Source organism: Gymnoscopelus microlampas (genome assembly GCF_963454915.1).
Source record: "Gymnoscopelus microlampas genome assembly, chromosome: 15".
Taxonomy (NCBI): Eukaryota; Metazoa; Chordata; class Actinopteri; order Myctophiformes; family Myctophidae; genus Gymnoscopelus; species Gymnoscopelus microlampas.
Window position 1 is genome coordinate 2,743,324 of NC_139952.1, and position 23,727 is coordinate 2,767,050.

At 41.8% G+C, this 23,727-nt stretch overlaps 2 protein-coding genes across 2 annotated transcripts; one reads left to right on the forward strand and one right to left on the reverse strand.

Moving 5' to 3' along the window:
- Window positions 1–1,663: 1,663 nt before the first annotated feature.
- On the forward strand, window positions 1,664–3,529 carry LOC311061254 (putative nuclease HARBI1; the record flags this gene model as incomplete). The annotated part of the gene is made up of 3 exons (XM_084079809.1): window positions 1,664–1,735; window positions 2,382–3,215; window positions 3,329–3,529. The coding sequence occupies 3 exons, from the start codon at window positions 1,664–1,666 to the stop codon at window positions 3,527–3,529; spliced, it is 1,107 nt and encodes a 368-aa protein (XP_083935935.1).
- Window positions 3,530–5,420: 1,891 nt separating this feature from the next.
- LOC311061255 (uncharacterized protein) lies at window positions 5,421–7,712 on the reverse strand (the record flags this gene model as incomplete). Its single annotated transcript, XM_084079810.1, has 4 exons — window positions 7,662–7,712; window positions 6,862–6,955; window positions 6,608–6,695; window positions 5,421–5,621 (listed from the first exon to the last, which is right to left on the reverse strand). Exons 2-4 carry the CDS (start codon window positions 6,900–6,902, stop codon window positions 5,421–5,423), a joined length of 330 nt encoding a protein of 109 aa, XP_083935936.1. The 5' UTR covers window positions 6,903–6,955; window positions 7,662–7,712.
- Between the last annotated feature and the right edge of the window lie 16,015 nt (window positions 7,713–23,727).

Consider the following 23,727-nt stretch of genomic DNA (forward strand, 5'->3'; position numbering starts at 1 on the left):
CAGGGCTGTATTTTCGAACGCGCCTTCCACCCCCAGGCATGCGCAGATTGCGCATTCTGCTCTGTGATGACGTCGCTCGGAAACCCGTCTATAGGTCTGTCTCAATTCAGGGGTTGCAGCCTCCAAGTGCACACCCTAGGTAGGGTGGGTAGGGCACTACCCCCTGGAGGGCGCATAAGGGCATACACTCTGCCTGTGAAATGGGACAGCACTTCGCCGAGTCGAGTCGAGTGAACCCGGAAAAAGCCGAGCGTCCACCACTGTTGTTTCTCCGACCTTTTTTTTTTACTTCTAAAAAGCTTTAAAACTTATTTTTTGTGGTACGAAATTTACTTTTAAGATATTTTAGGATAGCATTAAGTTGACTAAACTTAATATATGTGGTCAATTAATCATGAAACTATTTAAAATAATAATTTAGAGAACCGTCACGTCGGGTCCTGGGGCGAACAGTGAAACTCATGTAGCCGTTGAAAGCAGCTTGTTTTCGGCCTGACTCTTCCAAATGTCCCGTTGCTCCCACGGTTGTCTGCGGAACGAACTTGATGGGATTGACAGACCCACTTACAACTGTAGCCCATTGGTTCTCAAAGTGGGGTCCGGGGACCCCCAGGGGTCCTTGCGGGGGTTCCAGGGGGTCTTCCACAAAACGATTTAATTAATATAGCGACGTCACAATAATTGTAACCATAATTTTAACCACTTTAACCATATTTTATACTTTGGCTATTCAAAAATAGCAGATATACAAGCTCATAGCTTGAGCTTGCAGATCTGCTATTTGTAGATCTGCTATTGTTTGAATTTGTGCAAATCTTTGAATATATTATTTGTTAAGCAAACATTTGTCACTAAAATCTTTGCTTCTGGGGGTCACTTGAACAAAATATTTTGAGATGGGGGTCCGCGGCCAAATACATATCATTTTGGGGGTCCTTGACATGAAAATGTTTGAGAACCACTGCTCTAGCCTATTTGTACATAGGCCATGTTATTTATCGTGGTTGATTCCACGCTCTTTATTGTTATAATATTCATTCAATTAATTATGTTCTGGTTTTGTCATAACGGTATGATGTCCGACGTAACCTATACTGTGTGACTTTGATGGGTTAGTCTATGCATTCTGAAGCACAAGATGAAATAAATGCCTACCTACCTACCTTTTTAACAAAGCTTTTTTTTTGTTGTTGCACGTAACATGTTTTAATGTGATGTTTTTTTTTTTTGTCTTTTTTTACCCAAATGTAAAGTGTATTGTAAACAAATTATTATTATTATTATTAGTATTATTATTATTAGGCCTATTATTACGCCGTTAATATTAATATGATTTAATGGAGTGTCCTGACTCCTTGCAGAGACTGTGCTGATAGAGGACACCTGCATTTATTCACTTCAGAATTACAAATACGTTTTTACATGTGTAGCTTATCATCTGCTCTGCTATTAGATTTGTATCTCTGCTGCTTCTTCTTCTTCTGCTGCTGGCTATTAGGCCTACTTCCACCAATATTCCCGCCTCTTCACTTCAGCGCGAGCGTCTCCGTCTCGTCCTACCCCGCTGCCCCGCTTAAGTTTCATTCCTGTCCCCTTTATTTTGGTAAAAATGGATTTTTTCATTATTATTTTGTATTTTATTCTTTATGAATTTATGGAAGAGATGGAGATGCAACACCGCCGGCAGAGTCGCCGGCGTGTGTTGTTTCTGAGGCTGGGAATGACCGATGGACAAGTAAGTTAAGGTTATTTTGTGTATACTTTACAGTCAGTTATATATTATATTATATATATATTATATTATATATATATATATATATATATATATATATATATTATATAGCCCTACTTTTATATTTAAAGGGAGTGTTAATTCAGCTCTGAGATAAATTCATATGCTATATAGCCTACTCTCAGTTATAAATGGATAAGTTTAACGCACAGTATTTTACTCAGAGGTGTAAAGTAACTAAGTACATTTACTCAAGTGCTGTACTGTACTTTTACAATTGAGATATTTTTACTTGGAGTATTTCCAATGTTCAGTACTCCACTACAATTATTTGAAAACTTTAGTTACAAGTTACTTTGTGGATTTTGATTATTATTACACAACATACATTAGCCCTATTACATTATGGCCATTTGGAAATAGCAGATGTACAAGCTCTTTATAGATGTGCTATTTTCAAAATATTTGTATAGATTTGAAAACTTGTGAAACAGAAAGTATTTCTACATTGCAGTATTGATACTTTTACTTAAGTAAGAAATGTGAGTACTTTTTTCAACCTCTGATTTGACTGTGTAATCTTACAATGCTGTCACTGGTTGAGTAGATACAGACCAACCTAATTCTTCTCATTCTTTCCCTAACTCAGCCAAGACCCCCGTACTCCCGGGTCAACCTACATGTCCCTATCCTAAGAAAGTTTTTTAATGGAGCGGACACACGGCCTGATTTTCGGCTGAGCAGGGAGTCTTTGGCAGTGCTGTTTGACCTTCTCAACCTGGAACGGCAACATGGATGGGGTGCCACATTTGAGGTCCTGGTGTTTCTGTGCTGGGTGGCAACTGGAGCATCATACAGGGTGGTGTCCCTTGTGTTCGATATGCCTCGTTCCACTGTCCACCGCGTTGTCCACAAGGTCACAAGGGAGGTGGTGGCTATCCGCCACAGGGTCATCCACTTCCCAAATACCCCCGAAGACCTGGAGGCAGTGACCAGTGGGTTTGCAAGGCTGGCTGGACATGCTGCCTTCAGAAGAGCAGCTGGAGCAATCGACGGCTGCCATGTCCGTATAACACCACCAATCGGCCCTGATCATCAGTGCTACCAGAATAGGAAACTGTTCTCCTCCATCATCCTGCAGGCAGTCTGCAATCATCAGGGCCGATTGATGGACACCTACGTGGGCTGGCCTGCGTCGGTGCACGAATCCAGAGTGCTCCGCTACAGCCCGCTGTACTTAAGGTCACTCTACCCTCCTCCAGGCCATTTCATCCTAGCAGATGGAGGGTACCCATGCCTCCAACACCCCCTCCCCCTCATCACTCCCTACAGGAGGCCAATACCTGGTGTGGGAGCCCAGCGGTTCAATAATCATCACTCCAGGGCACGTGGCATTATTGAGCATTGCTTTGGGTTGATGAAGACCAGGTTCCGGGCCATCTTCCTGGGTGCACTGGAGGTGCACCACACCTTCGTACCCCGTGTAAGTAATCACTGAACAGCGACCCTAGTGACCCTATTCTGAGGATTACATTCAATATAATTCATAATAATAATAATTTACCCCCCCCCCCCCCCCCATTCATATAATTTCAGGTCATAACAGCATGTGCGGTCCTCCACAACATCTGCATGGATGCTGGTGACATTGTGGACCCAGAGGATGAGCAGGTGGAGGATGAGGATGAGGGTGAGGGGGAGAGGGTGGCCGATGCAGTCAGTGGCGATCTGTGGCGGGAGCAGCTGACTGCGGAGGTGTCTGGCCTGGAGGAGGTGCCCATGGACCATGACTATTAAGTACAGGCAAGTAGAACAAATGTATATATCTACTGATTCCCATTTACTTAAAAATGTTTTGTATGTTTACCTTAGGAAACGTTTGTAATATGTTTGCTATTCTTCCCTCTTTCTAAAACCATCCACAGTGACATGGCAGCCGTCGATTGGGTCAGCCTTGCAAACCCACCTGATGATGCGGTGGACAGTGGACCACCCCAGATGATGCTCTAGTTGCTACCTCAAGGACAAACACCAGGGTCTTCATATGTTGCACCCCATCCGTTTCACTGTTCCTGGTTGAGAAGGTCTAACAGCACTGCCAGGGACTCCCTGTTTAGCCCACATTTTTCTACTTTTTTTCCTCCACTTTTCAACTTTTTGTAAATAACTGTAAATAGTGTAAATAGTTCACCATGCACCGTTTTCACTTTGTCATTACATGACGCATCAGCAGTCACATTTGCCAGTGATCAATTGTTAGTCGTATGAAAGCAAATACAGTACATGTTTTTTTTTTTACTATATTAAGTTGCATGTATTTTGAGTTTGTGTATAAACAGGGGTAACTAATGTCTTCTAAATCCTAACAGTATTCTGAAAATAACGTATGTTTTTTTATCAGTGGAGCTCAATCTTTTTCCATGTCAAGGACCCCCAAAATGATTTATATTTGGCTACCGACCCCCATCTCAAAATATTTTGTTCCAGGGACCCCCAGAAGAAAAGATTTGAGTTAAAAATGTTCCCTTTAAAATAATATATATTCAAAGATTTGAACACATTTTTACAATTTCTCAAAAATAGCAGATCTACAAGCTCGTAGCGCGGCACTCGTGCCACGCTATGAGCTTGTAGATCTGCTATTTTTCAATAGTCAAAGTGTAAAATAATGCTTTTTAGCTCAAATCAAAATGTGACACAGATGCTTCTTCAGGTCTTAATGGGTTAAAAAGCCTTAATAAAAACATGGAAAACAAATGAACGTCTTTCTTTTTACTCAGATCATACTTTTCATATCATATAGATATATATCAGTATATATCAGAACAGTGCATAACATGTAGTACTAGATATCAGTACTATAAGGAACAGTGCAATTCTTACAGCAGAAAACATGGCGGATGTAACCATTTGTGTGGCATTCCAGCGGAATGGTGGGTATTTGTTAAGGCAAAATACAGGACTGGCACTGCCAGTACAAAATAAAAAGAAATAAAAATAAAAAAAACGATTCACAGGAGGCAGGCAGTGATCACCCCATGTGCACAGTGCACACGCCCCCACCACCAGTCTCAAGTCCCATCCTCCTGTTTCACCATCTCTGGCCACCCAGAGCACTGACAATTACATCAGTTAGTTTTCACTGGGCAATATTGAAGTAAAAGAATATATAAAGAACATCCCATGAACGATACAGCTAACTGTCAGGTAATGCACTCCAAGGAAAAAGTGAATATGAGCAAATAATGATATACTTTAAGCTTTTCCCTTGAATTTTAAATATTTCTTGTAAAATAAGTAACTTAAATGTGTATATAAATGCCATGTTTTAGCTGTTTTTTTTAAACAAAAAACAAGAGGAAAAGAACACATATGAATAAATATGTATGTATGCACAACAACAATACATTAAATGAACATCACAGAGAGAGGATGAACTGGCTGTTCTCTCTACATTTAAATTCATTACTTATCAGCCATTCTCTCTAGTAGAGAGAACAGCCTGTCCATCCTCTCTCTGCTTTCTTCAGCTCTCCGCTCCTCCACTTCCCTCTGAAGCCTCATGTCCTCCTTCAGTAGCGTGAGGAGCTCCTCGTCTCTGCCCCTCTTCTTCTGGCCTGCACTGGGCCCTGACCCTGACCCTGATGCTGACCCTGACGCAGACACGGCCGCAGACCCTGAGGCCATGTCAGACCCTAGCTGCGGCCGTGCCAGGCCCTGGTGTGTCTGGTCGTGCTGTGTCATCATCAGGGACAGAGGCAATCAGGACTGGGGGGTTGATGGAATGACGCGCTCCAATAGCCTGGTCCATCAGTTCATAAAAAGGCCATGTTGCAGCAGTGGACTTTCCTCCTTCCACACCCTCGCCCGTCTTGGGATACTTGCAATCCTAATGCAGCGGAAATCAATCATGTCAGTTAACCACAACAAGCAAAAGTGTTTATTATTATCCCATTAAGACCTGAGGCCGATTCTAGAAATGCCTAATATTTTTCTGAAAAACGTATGTTGCTTTATCAGTGGTTTTTAAAACTTTTTCATGTCCCCCAAAATTATATGTATTTGACCAAGGACCCAATCTCAAAATGTTTTGTTCCAGGGACCCTTAAATATATATTACCATAGAAGTGCAAGGATTGTTATAAATAAATGCTGGTTAGGCTTATCAGATATAATAGCAGTGTTAACAGCGAGCCTTCCTGTATCTATTACAGAATAGTATTAACTTGGCATTGAAGACACAAACTGCATTGAAGATTCAAGATTTTGCTGTGCTATGACGCCAGTAGCCATTAATTATCACCCCAAGAACAATAGCCATGCACATGATAAGCCTTCACCTCAGAGTTAGACTAGTCAGACGGTCAGACCACATTCTTGCTGTTTGTATTGCTGCGCCCCCAACCCAGCCACTCCTGGGTGCAGCGTATCAGATGCGTATCAACGTATCAGATACGCCGTTTAGAACTGTTTTTGAATGTATACGGTGGCGTGGCGACGAAAAAGATCTGCAGGCCATACGGCGTATACAGCGTACCACGGTAGAACACACTACAGTATACAGCTCATAGCACGAGCTTGTAGATCTGCTATTTTTGAATAGCAAAATAAATGTAAAATTACACATTTGCTTTCTCGCTGAAGTAGTATGAAGTTTGAAGACACCACTTTTGGTGTAACACCAGGCTTACCTGCACAGCATTTGTGATCTACTGGTAAATCGCAATCTACCTTTTGGGCACCACTGATATATACAGCATCATAATTATTCATTTTTTTCAGAAAACTTAGGTAGGATTTAAACAGCCTCAGGTCTAAATGGGTTAAATGTCATGATTAAAAACAAATAGTATTTCAAAAGGGATAACCACATACTTTATATTTTTTCTTCAAGTTCTCCCACTTTTTTTTGGCCTGCTTGTGGGTGATTTTCTTCTCAATACCCATTTTCTTCAGAACTACCCTATTAACACAGAATACATCATATTAGCACAGAATAGAGAATAGAGAAAACAATACATCATTTAACACAGAGATGCAACAACCTTATGAAGGTTGAAGCATTGCAGGTGGGTTGAAGTAGGTGACATTATAGTAGCATATTACAAATGGGCTATATTTGGCCTTACGTCCAAGCTGAAGCGGCTGTATCTTTCATCCCAGTGAACATGTCAGCATGGTCCCTCCGTAGCTCGATGAATTGGGTATTTCTGGCCTTGGTCCCTAAAAATAAATAAGTACATAAATATACATATAATCCACTATTGGTCATCTCTCTCTCTCTCTCTCTCTCTCTCTCTCTCATTACACACACACACACACACACACACACACACACACACACACACACACACACACACACACACACACATGGAAAGTAACTAAGTACATTTACTCAAGTACTGTACTTAAGTACAGTTTTGAGGTACTTTTACTTTACTGGAGTATTTCTTATTTTCTATTCTTTTACTTCTACTCCACTACATCTCAGAGGCAAATATTGTACTTTACTCCACTACAATTATGTGAGAACTTTAGTTACTTTTCAGATATAATTTATAAATTATTAAATTAATATAAAACATACATTAACCACTTTAGGTCTATTTGATACATAGGCTATTTGAAAATAGTAGATGTACAAGCTCACATGCGACTCGTTGTGAGCTTGTAGATCTATTTCAAAACATTTTAGTACTTTTACTTTTGGTACTTTGAGCACATTGTGATACCAATACTTTTACTCAAGTACATTTTGAATTCCAGACTTTTACTTGTAACAAGTACTTCTACATTGCAGTATTGATACTTTTACTTAAGTAAAACACACACACACACACACACACACACACACACACACACACACACACACACACACACACACACACACACACACACACACACACACACACACACACACAATACTTACATTTGAAATTACATTCCGCGGCACTGGGGGGGTCAGTATCATTGGGGTCTTCCTCCACTGTTGAATGCAATAAGAACATTACTCAAAATGGGCTCTTACGCTACTAACGACCACAGTTAATCCACAGCTTAATTTGACCATTAACATAATTTAAACCAAATACTAGTCGGACTCGTGACATACAACGCATTACATATCATGTTTAACCACAACAATTGAACCAGCCGTATAATCTCAGTAATGTTAAACCACGAACTCGCAGCGGGGGGGGGGGGGGGGGGGGGGGGGGGCATATGAAAAGGACGAGGCCGAAAACAGCTGGCTGTGTTCGGGTATAACGAGCGCCGCTGGCCGCTGCTGTGGAGAAATCCCCCGGTTATCGGAGTTGTCCTATAACTACATAGGTTATTTAGGCTCTGTCATAATACATTTACCACATATATGAAGTTTAAACAACTACATACTATCCTAAAAAACATTACAAGTACATTCCGTGACACAACAACAAAAATAAAGTAATACAACTTACAGCTGTTGTCCGCCATTACGGCTGAGAGGAGAAAAAAATGCTGAGATCACTGAGCTAACTATTATAACTATTCTATTACAACTCCTATTATTCTGTCGATGGACTTTTTTTAATGGCGGCTTCTTCTCAGCCTGGCTGGCTCTGGCTCGCGTTGCATTGTGGGACTCGGCTATCCACCGAGTGCTTGAAGCGATGTACTGCAAGTGATGTTTTTTTTTTTTAACCCAAATGTCATGTTATATTAACACCATTCCCAGTGGTGGAAAAAGTACTCAAATTATTTACTTAAGTAAAAGTACCAATACTGCAATATAAAAATACTCTGTTACAAGTAAAAGTCCAGAATTAAACATTTACTTGAGTAAAAGTACAAAAGTATTGTCATCAAAATGTACTCAAAGTACTAAATATTTGAAAATAGCCTATGTATAAAATAGTGTTAAAGTGGTTACTGTGTGTTTCATTATATCATAATTTATATCTGCAAAGTAACTGATGTAAGTGATGTTGTCAGATGAAGATGATGAAGATGAGGATGGTAGATGATGAAGATGATGATGGTGTGACAGTTTCTTTGGACAAACAGTACAAATGTCTCAAACAACACGTTGACCTCGGCTCTGACCGGTCACCGGTGAGTGGTCACTGCGTGGCACTGAGAAGAATGGTTATCGTAGAGAAGAACACCGAGATGTATTGTTCTGAAAACAGTCCGAGATTAACCTCCTAGTGTTATGGTTAACATATCAGGCTGAACCCATCAGAGCAAATCAAAGTTACTGGGACTCCAAGGAGAGTGTTATCTCAAACAGAGCCAGCTCAGCGGCCTTGCACAGAAGTAGAATAGGAGAAATAGAAGCATATTATAATCAGAGATGACATTTTAAGCAGGTTTCTGACACTTGATAAGTTATCATCAACAAGATTAACTCTATCAAATGTAGTGGAGTAAAAGTACAATATTTGCCTCAGAGATGTAGTGGAGTAGAAGTGAAACTATTGGAAATTGGAAATACTCAAGTGAAGTACAAATACCTCTAAATGTTACTTCAGTACAGTACTTAAGTAAACGTAATTAGTTACTTTCCACCACTGATCATTCCATTGATTTAGACACGTTTCAATCACGTTGCCAACATGATTCAGTCGTGTTATTTTAACATCATTCCATTTATTTATAAATATTTTAATCATGTTCTGGTAACACAATTTAGTCATGTTAATTATTCCAGCTACATGATATGATCATATTAGTCCAACACAATCAAACAGTGCAAATTGATTTTATTTCAAATGCAGGGAAACATTACAGTAAAGTGCTTTCTGTGAAACTCTAATTAAAAACACATTTCATATAAACACTATCAATGTTAACATTTGTAATACCTTTGTGTAAAACTATATAAACACTTAAACATATTGTAATACATTTTAGACACCCTCCTTTTTACATAATTATTATTCTTTTACATTTGTTTTTCCAGAATTACCCTTTTAACACAGAATACATCATATTAACACAGAATAGAGAATAGAGAAAACAATACATCATTTAACACAGAGATGCAACAACCTTATGAACGTTGAAGTAGGTGACATTATAGTAGCATATTACAAAATTAGAGTTTTTTTTACTTCCCCATTAAAACAAAAATGAACACTTAAACATGTTTTTTTTTAAATACATTTTAGACACTCTCCTTTCTACTTATTTATTATTCTTTTACATTTGTTTTTCCAGAATTACCCTATTGACACAGAATACATCATATTAACACAGAATAGAGAATAGAGAAAACAATACATCATTTAACACAGAGATGCAACAACCTTATGAACGTTGAAGTAGGTGACATTATAGTAGCATATTACAAAATTATACTCAGAATAGGGTCACTAGGCTGTTCAGTGATTACTTACACAGGGTACAAAGGTGTGGTGCAGGAAGATGGCCCGGAACCTAGTCTTCATCATTCCAAAGGCACGCTCTATAATGGCACGTGCCCTGGAATGATGGAGGTTGAACCGCTGGGCTCCCACACCAGGTATTGGCCTCCTGTAGGGGGTGATGAGGGGGAGGGGTGCTGGAGGCATGGGTACCCTCCATCTGCCAGGATGAAATGGCCTGGAGGAGAGTAGAGTGACCTCAAGTACAGTGGAATGTACTGTAGCGGAGCACTCTGATTGCAGACTGCCTGCAGGATGATGGACGAGAGTTTCCTGTTCTGATAGCACTGATGATCAGGGCCGATTGGTGGTGTTATACGGACATGGCAGCCGTCGATTGCTCCAGCTGCTCTTCCAAAAGCAGCATGTCCAGCCAGCCTTGCAAACCCACGGGTCACTGCCTCCAGGTCTTCGGGGGTATTTGGGAAGTGGATGGCCACCACCTCCCTTGTGACCTTGTGGACAACGCGGTGGACAGTGGAACGAGGCATATCAAACACACGACACCACCCTGTATGATGCTCCACTTGCCAGCCAGAAGAGAAACACCAGGACCTCAAATGTGGCACCCCATCCATGTTGCCGTTCCAGCTCGAGAAGGTCCAACAGTACTGCCAAAGCCTCCCTGCTCAGCTGGAAATCAGGCCGTGTGTCCGCACAGAGTACCTGGGAGTATGGGGGTCTTGGCTGAGTTAGGGATAGAATGAGAAGAATTAGGTTGGTCTGTATCTACTCAACCAGTTTTAACTGAGTGACAGCATTGTAACATTCAACACAGGGTCCTCTCAATCATGAGCTAAAACTGTAATCTAGCTCTGATTCTATCTGTGGTTAATGAGATGCACTATGCTTTGAGACTTTAGCTTTTTCCCCAGAACTATACAGAGTGGTTTGATCAAGTCACGTCTGCATCACGTCTGGACACACACACACACACACACACACACACACACACACACACACACACACACACACACACACACACACACACACACACACACACACACACACACACACACACACACACACACACACACACATGGAAAGTAACAAAGTACATGTATTCAAGTAGGCCTACCTCAAGCTTTGAGGTAGGCCTACTTTTACTTTACTGGAGTATTTCCAATTTGTTATACTTTTACTTCTACTCCACTGCATCTCAGAGGCAAATATTGTACTTTTACTCCACTACAATTATTTGAAAACTTTAGTTACTTTGCAGATAAAATGTATACATGATTACATTATTATAAAACATACATTAACCACTTCAGGTCCGTTTTATACATAGGCTATTTGAAAAAGGTAGATCTACAAGCTCACATGCTACGCGTTGTGGGCTTGTCCATCTGCTACTTTCAAACAGTTTCATACTTTTACTCAAGTACATTTTTAATTCCGGTATTTTAATTGTAACAAAGTACTTCTACATTGCAGTATTGATACTTTTACTTAAGTAAAACGTTTGAGTACTTTTTCCACCACTACATACACACACACACACACACACACACACACACACACACACACACACACACACACACACACACACACACACACACACACACACACACACACACACACACACACACACACACACACACACACACACGGTACTTACATTTGAAATTAAATTCCGGGGCACTGGGGGCTGGGGCCAGTATCATTGGGGTCTTCCTCCACTGTTGAATGCAATAAAACCATTACTCAAAATGGGCTCTTACGCTACTAACGACCACAGTTAATCCACAGCTGAATTTGACCATTAACATAATTTAAACCAAATACTAGTCGGACTCGTGACATACAACCCACTACATATCATGTTTAACCACAACAATTAAACCAGCCGTATAATCTCAGTAATGTTTAACCACTGACTATCTCGCGGCGGGGGGGGGGGGCATTTGAAAAGGACTACCCCGAAAACAGCTGGCTGTGTTCGGGTATAAGGAGCACCGCTGGCCGCGGTTTAACGTTAAAGTAGGCTCGTTCACGATACATTTACCACATATATGAAGTTTAAACAACTACATACTATCCTAAAAAATATTAAAAGTACATTCCGTGACACAACAACACTTTTAAAAGGTTTTAAAACTTACAGCTTTGGTCCGCCTTTAAGGCTGGTTCAGGCTGGCTCCAAGTTCGTTCCACGGACAACCGTGGGAGCAACGGCATGTTTGGAAGAGTCAGGCCGAAAACAGGTTGCATTAGACGGCTACGTGAGTTTCACTGGCCGCCCCAGGACCCGACGGGACGGTTCTCTGAATTCTTATTTTTAAATAGTATCACCACATATATGAAGTTTAAACAACTTAATGCTATCCTAAAACATCTTAAAAGTAAATTCCGTGGCACAAAAAAGAAGTTAGAGAGAGTTTTAGAAGTTTAGATGGACGAGAATTTATAGCGGTGAAAAAGATGGCGGCCGCTCAGAACATTTTCCAGCCATCAGCTCAGTTCGCGTTGCATTGTGGGACTCGGCTGTTCACCGAAGTGCTTGAAGCGTACATCGGGTGTACGCTTGGAAAAGGGGGAAAGTAGGGCACATTCGAAGGGTGGATTTGAAGGGGTCTTCGAAATGGGACAGCACTTGGCGCGCTACTGTGACGTCATCGCCCTTAAAATCCGCACTTTGCAGGGCGCAACCCCTGAATTGAGACAGACCTTATGTTTATGAGATCTACAAGCTCATAGCGCGGCACCGAGTGCCGCGCTATGAGCTTGTAGATCTGCTATTTATAAATATATATGTATATATTTATTATAATAAGAACTGACTTATATCTTCTTTTCGTGGCCTGCTGTGTTGATACAGATGGGTGTCGAGAAAGTTTTAATTTTGAGAGCAGGTTGTCAAGAGGAAGTGTCATGTATTGTTTGAGAGGTTGCCAGTCGATGGGGAATCCAAGCTAATAGAAACTGCAGGCTTTGTTTTCCTGGAAAGTTGCAATGCAATAATATATCCCATTGTTCTCACCTTAATAAAAATCTGAATCATTTTTTTAAAATCTTTTTGGAAAAAAAAAATCCTGCCTAACGATGTTCTGTTGCAAAGGCTATATTGTTTATTTCACCACGTCTTTAATAGTTTAGTTACAATAATGTAAAAGATGTACATGCTACTGTCTTTGTTCATTTCTGAAAATCAGTTTATAGGCCAATGCAATGCTGTTATTGTAACCTATGAGTCATTTGATGAGAATCCCCAGAACAATTTCACCCAAACAAATCCCTGTCAAAAAAAAGATTTATTTTTATATATAACAGGGGTCTTCAACAGGGGGTCCGGGACCCCTAGGGGGTCCTCAGAGTTACTACAGGGGGTCCCCCAAATATTTGTGTGACATGATTATTTAGTTTTACATCAACCACTTGAACCCTAGCATCCCCTTTCTGAGGAGAACTTTAGCCAAAAAATAGCAGATCTACAAGCTCACGAGCTTGTAGATCGGCTATTTTTTGGCAAAGAGTTATAGGTGTATAGAGAAAAAATAGCAGCAAAAGTTTATCTGAAACACAATTTTATACAATATAGAGGGGGTCCCTGCTTCATCTCTCTCTCAGCTAGGGGGTCCTTGGCCTGAAAACGTTGAAGACCCCTGATATATAATATAATATATATATATTTTTTTTTAAAGGGGCGTGGTCGAATATTCGAATAGTCGGTAAGAATAGAATTATAGTAATCGATTTTTCATTGTGGTCACTTTTACACATCCCTAATGTGAGGCAGAGCCAACGCATGTCTCGGATCTGGACCACGCTCGACAGCTTCACCAAGGCACAAATGTCTTCTAAATCCCAACGGTTTTCTGAAAAACTTATGTTTCTATATCAGTGGTGCTCAAACTTTTCCATGTCAAGGACCCCCACAATTACATGTATTTGGTTGCGGACCCCCGTCTCAAAATATTTTGTTCCAGGGACCCCCCAGAAGCAAAGATTTGAGTTAACTCATTGAGTGCCAATGACGTCTTTTGACGGCGCATTTTGCGCCATCCACTTCAATGAATTATAGTAATCGATTTTCATTTTGGTCACACATCCCTAATGTGAGGCAGAGCCAAAGCATGTCTCGGATCTGGACCACGCTCGACAGCTTCACCAAGAAAGGCTTCTCGCACTACCTCTCCGACCCTCGGCCCAGCGTCCAAGCCTTTGTGGCCAAGTTCAGTTCGAAGAGCGGCGCGGGCGCCGAGAAGGACAAACCTCCGTTGCCTGAGGAGGAGAAGGACAAGAGGACCAGAGCGCTGGTGAAGGGCCTGCAGAGAGTCACTGACATCAAGCTCCTCACCAGCAGAGTGGAGGAACTGGGCTACCATCTGCTGGAGTTCCCCGAGACTCGAGGAGTCGCCATCAAGGTTAGTGTGTGTCTGTGTTCTGTTCTCACCAATGCGCCTAGTGGCTCAGGGGTGGGCAGCTTTGATGATGGAGAGGGCCACTATGTTTCCACACTCAGGGCCACATTGCAGACACGTCTTATCTACGTATTTTAACTTTTTTTCGTAAATTAATGCCGTACTTCGTAATTCTAGTATGTCACACAGAAGTAGCAAAAATAGCAGATCTACAAGCACAAAACGTGTCGCATCGCTACACGTTTTGAGCTACTTTTCCAGATTCTTTTGGGGTATTTTGGAATTGGAATCCTGAAAAGTTACATTTTTATTTAATTTCAAATGCATTTAGTTATACTTATGTGAAATTTATGAACTTAAATACAAATACATTGGCAAAAAAAAGTCATTAAACTAATAATATAGACGGGTCATGAGTGCATGTTTGGAATTGTAACAGCTGAAGTCAATATATCAGTATTCCAATAGAAACCTGCGGGCCGGAATAAGTGAAGGTGAGGGCCGCATGTGGCCCCCGGGCCGCCAGTTGCCCGGTGTTGCTTACCAAGAACTGATCTTCAAGATGCGACGCGTTAGCTCGAAGATCTGTTCTATTCGTGCAAGCAACACTGTCGTGTTATGCAGTATAAGTTGATCTCAACTGTACTTCAAACGTCAAGACTATCATTTATGGCTGTTTGACTTTGTACCTTCTACCATTGTGTAAGAGAGTAGCTGTCGGCCTCTTGTCTCAGATAACTCACTTTGGATAATCTTACATTTTGTCGCCGTCAGGCTGAAACCATTTATCTCCATATGCATTTCATCATTTTTTTCATGTTTTTTTCCTGAATCAATGTCCTATTTTATACCTTGTCATATGAACGTGTTGCACACAAGTAGGGAAAATAGCTGATCTACAAGGCAAGCTTGCAGATCTGACTTCTTTTGTATTTTTGATTTTTTTTGGGGGGGACATTTTCGCCCACGTGCTCAAAATGGGGACACCAGGTTGAAAGTGTATTTACCCATTAAAAGACTGGGAACGCATCTGTGTCATTCTAGATTTCTTTGGCTATTAAAAAATAGCAATTTTTTTGAAAAAAAATCACAATTAAAACAAAAATGACCCTTCCTTTTTTTTTGCCTTTTCTTCTACCCGTCACATTGTCCCTGCCTAACCTCCAGGAGAAGGCGCTGCCCTGCCTCCTGCGTCTCAGGCAGGCCAGGGACCCCCCGCTCCAGGCCGCCGTCAGAGAAGCCCTGTCCCTGGTGGGCTACAACGACCCTGTCAAAGGCAGGGGGATACGGGTGCTGGCTATAGACGGAGGAGGAATACGGTAAAAAACTCCCAATGCAGAAACCTCCTATCTCTATATTTAAACGTTTTATGTTTTTTTGTTCTTCATTAAATTAACCCTTTAACCCTTTAACTGCGTATATACTACTAAATATATATACTGAGTATATGCTACTAATTAAGGGCCAGACTGCCAGCGATTTTCTTACATTTTCAAGTAGTCGCAGAATATTTATCTCCAGTATGATCGATCCCCTGATGGTTGCTAATCACGGAGGGTTTCACTGTGCTTCTGTGAAAAAAATAAAAAATGTCATTGCGACCTCCCGTTGGCTTGTTATCCGCTGTTAGAAATAGCATCTCTCGCCAAAAATACACAGTAAAACACAGGAGCCGAGATACAGATTATTTCCCTAATAAATGAACCAGGAAGTGAATGGAGCAGTACATCTTCAGATCGTGTTATCTCCTGGTTCTGAGAAAAGAAAGAAAAAAAACAAAAACAAACTTTCGGCCATGGCAGGCTGCGCCACAGCAGAAAAAGACTATTTTTTTTAAAAGAAATAGCAGATCTACAAGCTCATAGCGCGGCACTCGGTGCCGCACTATCTCTGTTCGCTCTGTGATACATGCACTGTCTCGTGTAGACAATCACGGCACAAGACCACCACCTGAAGAGCAGCGAGTTCCAGGATACAGTGGTGCCCAGTCCTGCTGTCATCCACCACCCAACAAGAGCAAGCCTTATTACCACACAACATACAATGAACCTCCAAGCAAGTCAGTGGTGAATGACATAATGGTGAAACATGTGGAGGCCATGCGGCAGAAGAATATTCCCTTCTCCTTTCTTGTTGGTGACCTGCCCACCTACAAGACCCTCACTCAGCTCAAGGAGGAGAATCCAGAAATGTTCAAGGACATCCTCCCAATCCTTGTAACTTTCCACCAGCTGATGTCCTACATCTATGCCATCTACAAGCGATTCAAGGGATCTGGAATGGCAAACGCTCTAATGTCCAAGATTCTTGAGCACAAAGAACAACAACTAAAAACCTCACCTCACATGACTACAGACCAACAAAACCACAGTGCAAACACAGGGCTTAAATAGACAGGGATTAACAGGACACAGGTGAGCTCAACTGACAATCAACACTGGAATAGGCTGGGGGACTAGGAGGACACAGGTGGAAACACTGACAACATTACAAGACTGGTTAAAGCAGGTAAAAGTAACTAGGCAGACAGGAAACACTGGGATAAATACTACAAAATAAGGGTGACAAATGAGTTGACCTTTAAATTCGCCTCAAGCAACTAACCTTTCTATCTTTGCATACATAATACTATGTTATGTTAGGCTATAGTGCTCATTTATTTTCGGTTCATTATGAAAATGTGATGGGATGAACTGGACACCATATTCTCAGTAGCCTACACTATTTAATGGGAAACTGCAAATGAGTAACTGTTGTTTACACACAAACATTGACTTTATTGACCTCAGAGATTACTTCTGTGTACTTATACTGTATATTATTCAACTCATCATGAGCAGAACTTTCATTAGAGCCCAATAAGAAGGCTCTGTGACGATTTTGGAGAAAAAAAAACCTTTTGGAGCTCATAATTGGCAGCCATTTTGCATTTGAAGGTCAACAATAGGTCAAATCCTAAACACCAAATATGTATTCATTGACCAAAATATGCTCTGAAACCATGTATTGTGCGTCTTTGTAGGTCAAACCATTAAAAAGTTCATTTTCACAGCAGCCATTTTGGATTTTGGTCTCTCACAAATTTTCTCCGCCCCTTTTAAAAAGACACCCCGGCTAAATGTGTTTAATAACCCTCCTAGATGACAAATCCATTGAGAAACGGACCTTCGCTCTCCACGGTCACGGAAGTGCCACAGATGACCCAACTACTTGGTCTTGACTTGGGACTCGCTTTAGGTGGTCTCGACTACAACCCTACTTGTCCCTAAAAGGCACCTTGACTGAATTTGTACTTTTATACTACTATGTTTTGCCTTGAAGCGAGCCCACATTGTTTCTTCAGGAATAATATTTTGTAGTCGCAGAATGAATGTGGCCAGCCCCCCCTCCCAGTTGAAAACACAGGGTGTTCTTCTTAAAGACTCATCCAAAAACCTAAAGTTGAACATTGTCAACTTACTCTGACCAGATAAAAGGGCCAGACGTGAAAATGCAGCACACATCGACGCTCAGCACCTTGTCAGCTGCCATTTCCAGCATTGCGTGAACACACAGTGCTTAATTTGAAAACTATTCACAGTAAGAACAAAATCTGATTCATATACATGCAGACTCTTAACTATTTAGTATTTACAGTATGTTTTTTTGTTTTACTATTTTAGTCATCTGAAATGTTTTATTTTAAGTCTAGTTTTAGTTGACTAAATATCATAAGATTTTAGTCGACTAAATCTACAGTTGATTTAGTCAACTAAAATGTATTTTGGCGATGCTTTGATGGCGTCGTAATGGCTGCTTTTACAATTGGCTGCATGCTGAAAATAGCCGATCTACAAGCTCACAACGTGTTGCGTTGCGACACGTGAGCTTGTAGGTTTGCTATTTTCAGGGCGCAACACCTGGGGTTAACCTAAAATAAAATGACTTGTCTTTTAGTTCTACTGGATCTCTACTCCACTAGTCCCTCACTAACATTTTAGTTTAGTTTTAATTTGTTGACGAAATTGTCAATACATTTAGTCTTAGTGTCAGTCCTCGTAGCTTAGGGTTTTTTGTGTTTTCATCAGTGAAATAAGGTAGTCGACGAACATTTTTCGTCAGTTTTAGTCAACTAAATAAACACTGGTCAAAGCATGCAACTCTGACATACACAGATCCTCCATTTCCATGGAGAGAAAAAACTAAACAGTCACAACCAGGTTGCTGTCTTCCAAACCCTTTTAGACCCTGTCACCTGTTGTCTGTAGCCAATCAGGAAAGGTCTCTGGAATTAGTGCTACTTTGGCCCAGGTGGCATCAATCGTCCCTCATTTGGAGCTAAATGTTTCCCCCTACTGGACTCTAAAAACAATATGTATCATTACATTACATTACATTACATTACAGTCATTTAGCAGACGCTTTTATCCAAAGCGACTTACAATAAGTGCAATCAACATAGGTAGGGAACGAAAACTACTAATCACCAGAGGTTATAAGTGCATTTTCTGCAAAAACAAGCAACCAAGAGCATACCTAATAGCTAAATCAAATGAGCAGGAGCTAAAACAAATAATTGTATTGACTAAACAAGATCCAATAAACAATCCAACAATAAAACAAGCATTCGTACAACTAGTTAACAACAAGTAGGCCAGGCAAAGAGGAAGGGTAGTGTTTCCTGAAGAGGTGGGTTTTCAGCCTGCGGCGAAAGATGGGCAGTGACTCTGCTGTCCTGACATCAGTGGGAAGTTCATTCCACCACTGTGGGGCCAGAACAGAAAAAAAGTTGTGACCGTGTCGATCGACCAGAAGGACCGTTGAGTGGCGGGGGAGTCAGTTGCCCCAAGGTGGCAGACCGGAGTGGTCGGGCAGGGGTGTGGGCATTGACCAAAACCCGTAGGTAAGAAGGAGCTGTTCCTTTCACTGCCCTATAGGCTAGCACCAGGGTTTTAAACTGAATGCGAGCCGCTACGGGGAGCCAGTGCAGAGAACGGAGAAGGATAGTTGTGTGAGAGAACTTGGGGCTGTTGAACACCAGTCGAGCCGCAGCTTTCTGAACAAGCTCCAGAGGTCTGATGGCAGATGCCGGAGCACCAGCCAGGAGGGAGATGACAAGAGCCTGGATGAGCATCTGGGCTGCCTTCTCCGTGAGGAAGGGGCGAATCCTCCTGATGTTGTAGAGGAGGAATCTGCAGGACCGTGTCACTGATGCATCACATCTACCCTCTGGCCAGCTGGCTCTTACAGAGCCACTGCATAAAGATGTTTAATTTACACAACATTCCACTGAAAATGCTAGATCAGTTCACACATGTGATCAGTGGTGAAAAAAGTTCTCAAATGTTTTACTTAAGTAAAAGTATCAATACTGCAATGTAGAAATACTCTGTTACAAGTTTGGAATTCTAAATGTACTCAATTAAAAGTACAAAAGTATTGGTATCAGAATGTACTTGCTGTACTACCAAAAGTAAAAACAGTGAAATGTTTGCAAATAGCAGATCTACAAGCTCACAACGTGTCGTGATGCAACGTGTTGTGAGTTTGTAGATCGGCTATTTTCAAATAGCCAAGGTATAAAACAGGGCTAAAGTGGTTAATGTATGTTTTATAATATAATCATTTATATCTGAAAAGTAACTAGTAACTAAAGTTTTCAAATAATTGTAGTGGAGTAAAAGTACAATATTTGCCTCCGAGATGTAGAAGTACAAGTACAGAAAATTGGACATACTCCAGTAAAGTAAAAAAAAATACCTCAAAATGGTATTTAAGTACATATAGTAAATGTACTTAGTTACTTTACACCACTGCTCACATGTTGTTAATTAATTGGAGCATGTTTTGAAAAGCTCTCCTGTGGCTCATTCCCCTCTTTAGACGTGAACATTAATTATGTTCCAACATTGCACCTGTTGAGCCAGTATTGCATCAGCCCTGGATCAGATGTCACCAGTGGTAAACACACAGCATGTCTCATTCCTACTCACCTGGGTATAGTCTGCTGTTGGCACATAATGTGAATAATAAACATTATAAACAATAATAAAATGATAAGCAACGTCCATAACAAAGGTACACATACACATTTACACTCAAAGGACCACAATGGCAATAAGCTCTCAAATGTATTTCTTTGTATTTTATCCTTTTGACAGATATATCTACTAATATCTGGTTATGCATTCTTTTTTTCTTTTTCTTTTTTTTGGGGGGGGGGGCCTTTATTAGATAGTCTGACAGGAAATGGGGAGAGAGAGATGCGGAGTGACACGCAGCAAAGCATCGGAATTTGAACCCGCGACACACTGTCAGGCTGCATCAGCAGCCTAGGTGCGCGGACCCTAGCCGTCTGGGCATAACATGCACTTTTTGTCAATAAGACCAATCAATCAATCAAAAAAATCAATCAATGGAAGATGAGTGAAGTGGTCCTTTAAGTGTGTATGTGAGTAAGCGGGGTTGTACATGTGGCCCTCAGACGCCCCTGGCAGCAGTAACCTGGGTTGTCCAACATGGCCCTTGCATGGGTTGTAAAATGTGGCCCTTGGTTTGACTATTGTCATGGCAGATCTGTGGCCTGTGGCCCACGGGAGGCCCTAACGTGGCCCCTGGTGTGACTATTCTGATGGCTGACCCCTGAACGGTGTTTGGTGCGGATTGAAGCAACTGGCTCACAGTGGGTCTGTGGCACCCACTCGCATCACACCGCAGTCACACCAGGGGGCCTCTGACGGGGCCCCTGGTGTGACTGCGATGCGATGCAAGAGTGCAGATCAGCCAACGCGAACTTGGGACTCCTGAATCACTGCCCTCCACGCCCTCCTGTCTAGCATCATCAGGGTCTTGAGCTCTGCAGCTCTCCTGTTGCGCTGCAGTGTGTCTACTAGAGATGCGCGGATCGCGGTTTTAGCCGCAGTTGCCGCAGTTAACCGCAGTTTGGGTGGATTTGGGTCAACCAAATATAATAATGAATTAATATTGGATAAACCGCGGGTGAAAACATGTGGGAATTACATTAATATATCAATCTATAGGCCTATTATAGCTTTTAAAAAGCACAAAATCTCGCCGTGTGTGCGTTTGTACTATTTTAATATTACGTCATTTTACATCAGGCACAAATTAGCCGCCTACCGGCAAGGGGTCTTTGTACCGGCTGTAGCCAGTGTTGCCAGATTCTGCGAGAGAAATAAGCAGCAAGGTCTATGAAAACAAGCCCAAAACAAGCGCCAAATTACCCCAAAAGTTGCTTATTAAACGCAGACATGGCAACAAAGCAAGTTAAAAGCGAAAGTTAAATAAATGAAGCTTCAAGCTCCGTCTTGTTGTTACCATAGATATGGATTGTATACAGTCACTACATCGCGACAGACAGTGGTGAGTAACATCGTTGAAAACTAACGTCAGGAAAATAATAATAATTTGATGCGGTTGGTGCGGATCTAGAATTAGGATGGTATAATTAACCGCAGTCGGATGGCGGGTGGATAATGAACATGTATATGCGGATTCGGTGGACGATAAACCCTATCCGCGCATCTCTAGTGTCTACATTATGTGGTGTGCTTCTTTCTTCCTAGCTGTACCTTGTGTTGGCTCCCACAATGTCAGTTTGCTCGCCAAACAGTTCTGGGTGCCTGACACAGTGCCCAGCCAGCCTCATCCTTCTCTCTCTTAGCGGGGACGAGAGGACCGGCGGCCCTTGTCTATCCACAAGTTTCCTAGGGCGTTGTGGGCATCACTTCTTGATGAGGTATCAGGGATCAAATCGACAGGAAGTGATGCCCAGAACGCCCTAGGAAACTTGTGGATAGAGGAAGAGGAAAGAGACAAAAAACATCTCATGCCAGACTCCTTGCCAAGTTTGCTACGGATCGGAGCAACGGTGCACCTCGCAAGTCCAGATATTATGTTTGTGATGTCCACCGTCCGTCCACTGTAGGTTCACCCACTCACCCTCTTGGCAATTTTAATATAAACTTTAATGGTTGGTTGGTTAGGACTAAAGTAGTACTGTACCCTGCCAACCACTGGCAACTATTCCTAATAATTCTGTGTGTATCATTTACTAGTGAAACGGGTTGAGTGTGTCTCAGCCAATCACAGCAATGTGGGCAGTGGAGGCGGGTCGTTCATTGACGGAATCAGTCAGTGCAGCACATTCAGCTGACCGTCGCGTCCCCTTGAAGCACTCTACCAGGGTGTCATGCTTGTCTGTGTTGTCACACCTGATGCAGCTGACAATGACAGTGTCATCAGATAACTTCTGGTTGTAACACGTCTTCCATTGCCCATGTACCGATCAAACTACTTCAAAAGAGTGAGAAACGCCCACGGGCACAACACCACAGGGAGCTCCACTGAGCTCATTCCCCCCAGATTCAGCACAAACATGGGGATGAATTCATTCTACTATTATGGCACCAAAATGTGGAATCCCCTACCAACAGCCATCACAAAGTGTGGCTCCCTACCCTCCTTCAAAACCGCCATCAAAGAGCACATGTCTGCAATTTGCAACTGGAACTGGACAAGTCTTCTAGTTTGCCTAAATAAATTACCCCCCACTGTGTTTCGATAAATATACTTGTATTGCTCCTATTGATGATCTCTTGTATAGTATTGTATGTCTTTAGATGTATTGATGCATTGGGATAGGACCACAATGGAAAAAAAAGCCTTGAGGGCTTTTCGTGTTATCCTTTTAGTATTATTGTATAACTGTACCCCTGTAGTTTTTGCAAAGTGTTAATAGAGTATTCAGTTAATCAATCAATCAATCAGGTTGAAGTGAAAGTTGGAGGTGTAGTTAGTGCCCTGGGGTGCACCCATGCTACTCACTAGCACATCTGCCAGGTCTACAAATCAGGTAGTCTGTGATCCAGGCCACCAAGCAGGGGTCCACCTGCATCACTATAGCTTCTCAGCTAGCGGTTGTGGTTGAATGGTGTTGAAGGCACTGGAGAAGCCAAATGACATGATTGTTCTGGACACCAACGAAGCATGTGCATGTGGTTGGGTATGCAAACAAAGTACACACACACACACACACACACACACACACACACACACACACACACACACACACACACACACACACACGTAGTGTAGTTGTTGTAATTTGCACATGTGAATTCATGAAGTAAGGCTAGTAAGGATGGAGGCAGAATATTGCATGCATGTGTATGTGAAGGAGTGGTGAAAGATTTGTGCTGTAATTGTAAGGGAACAGTTGGTACAC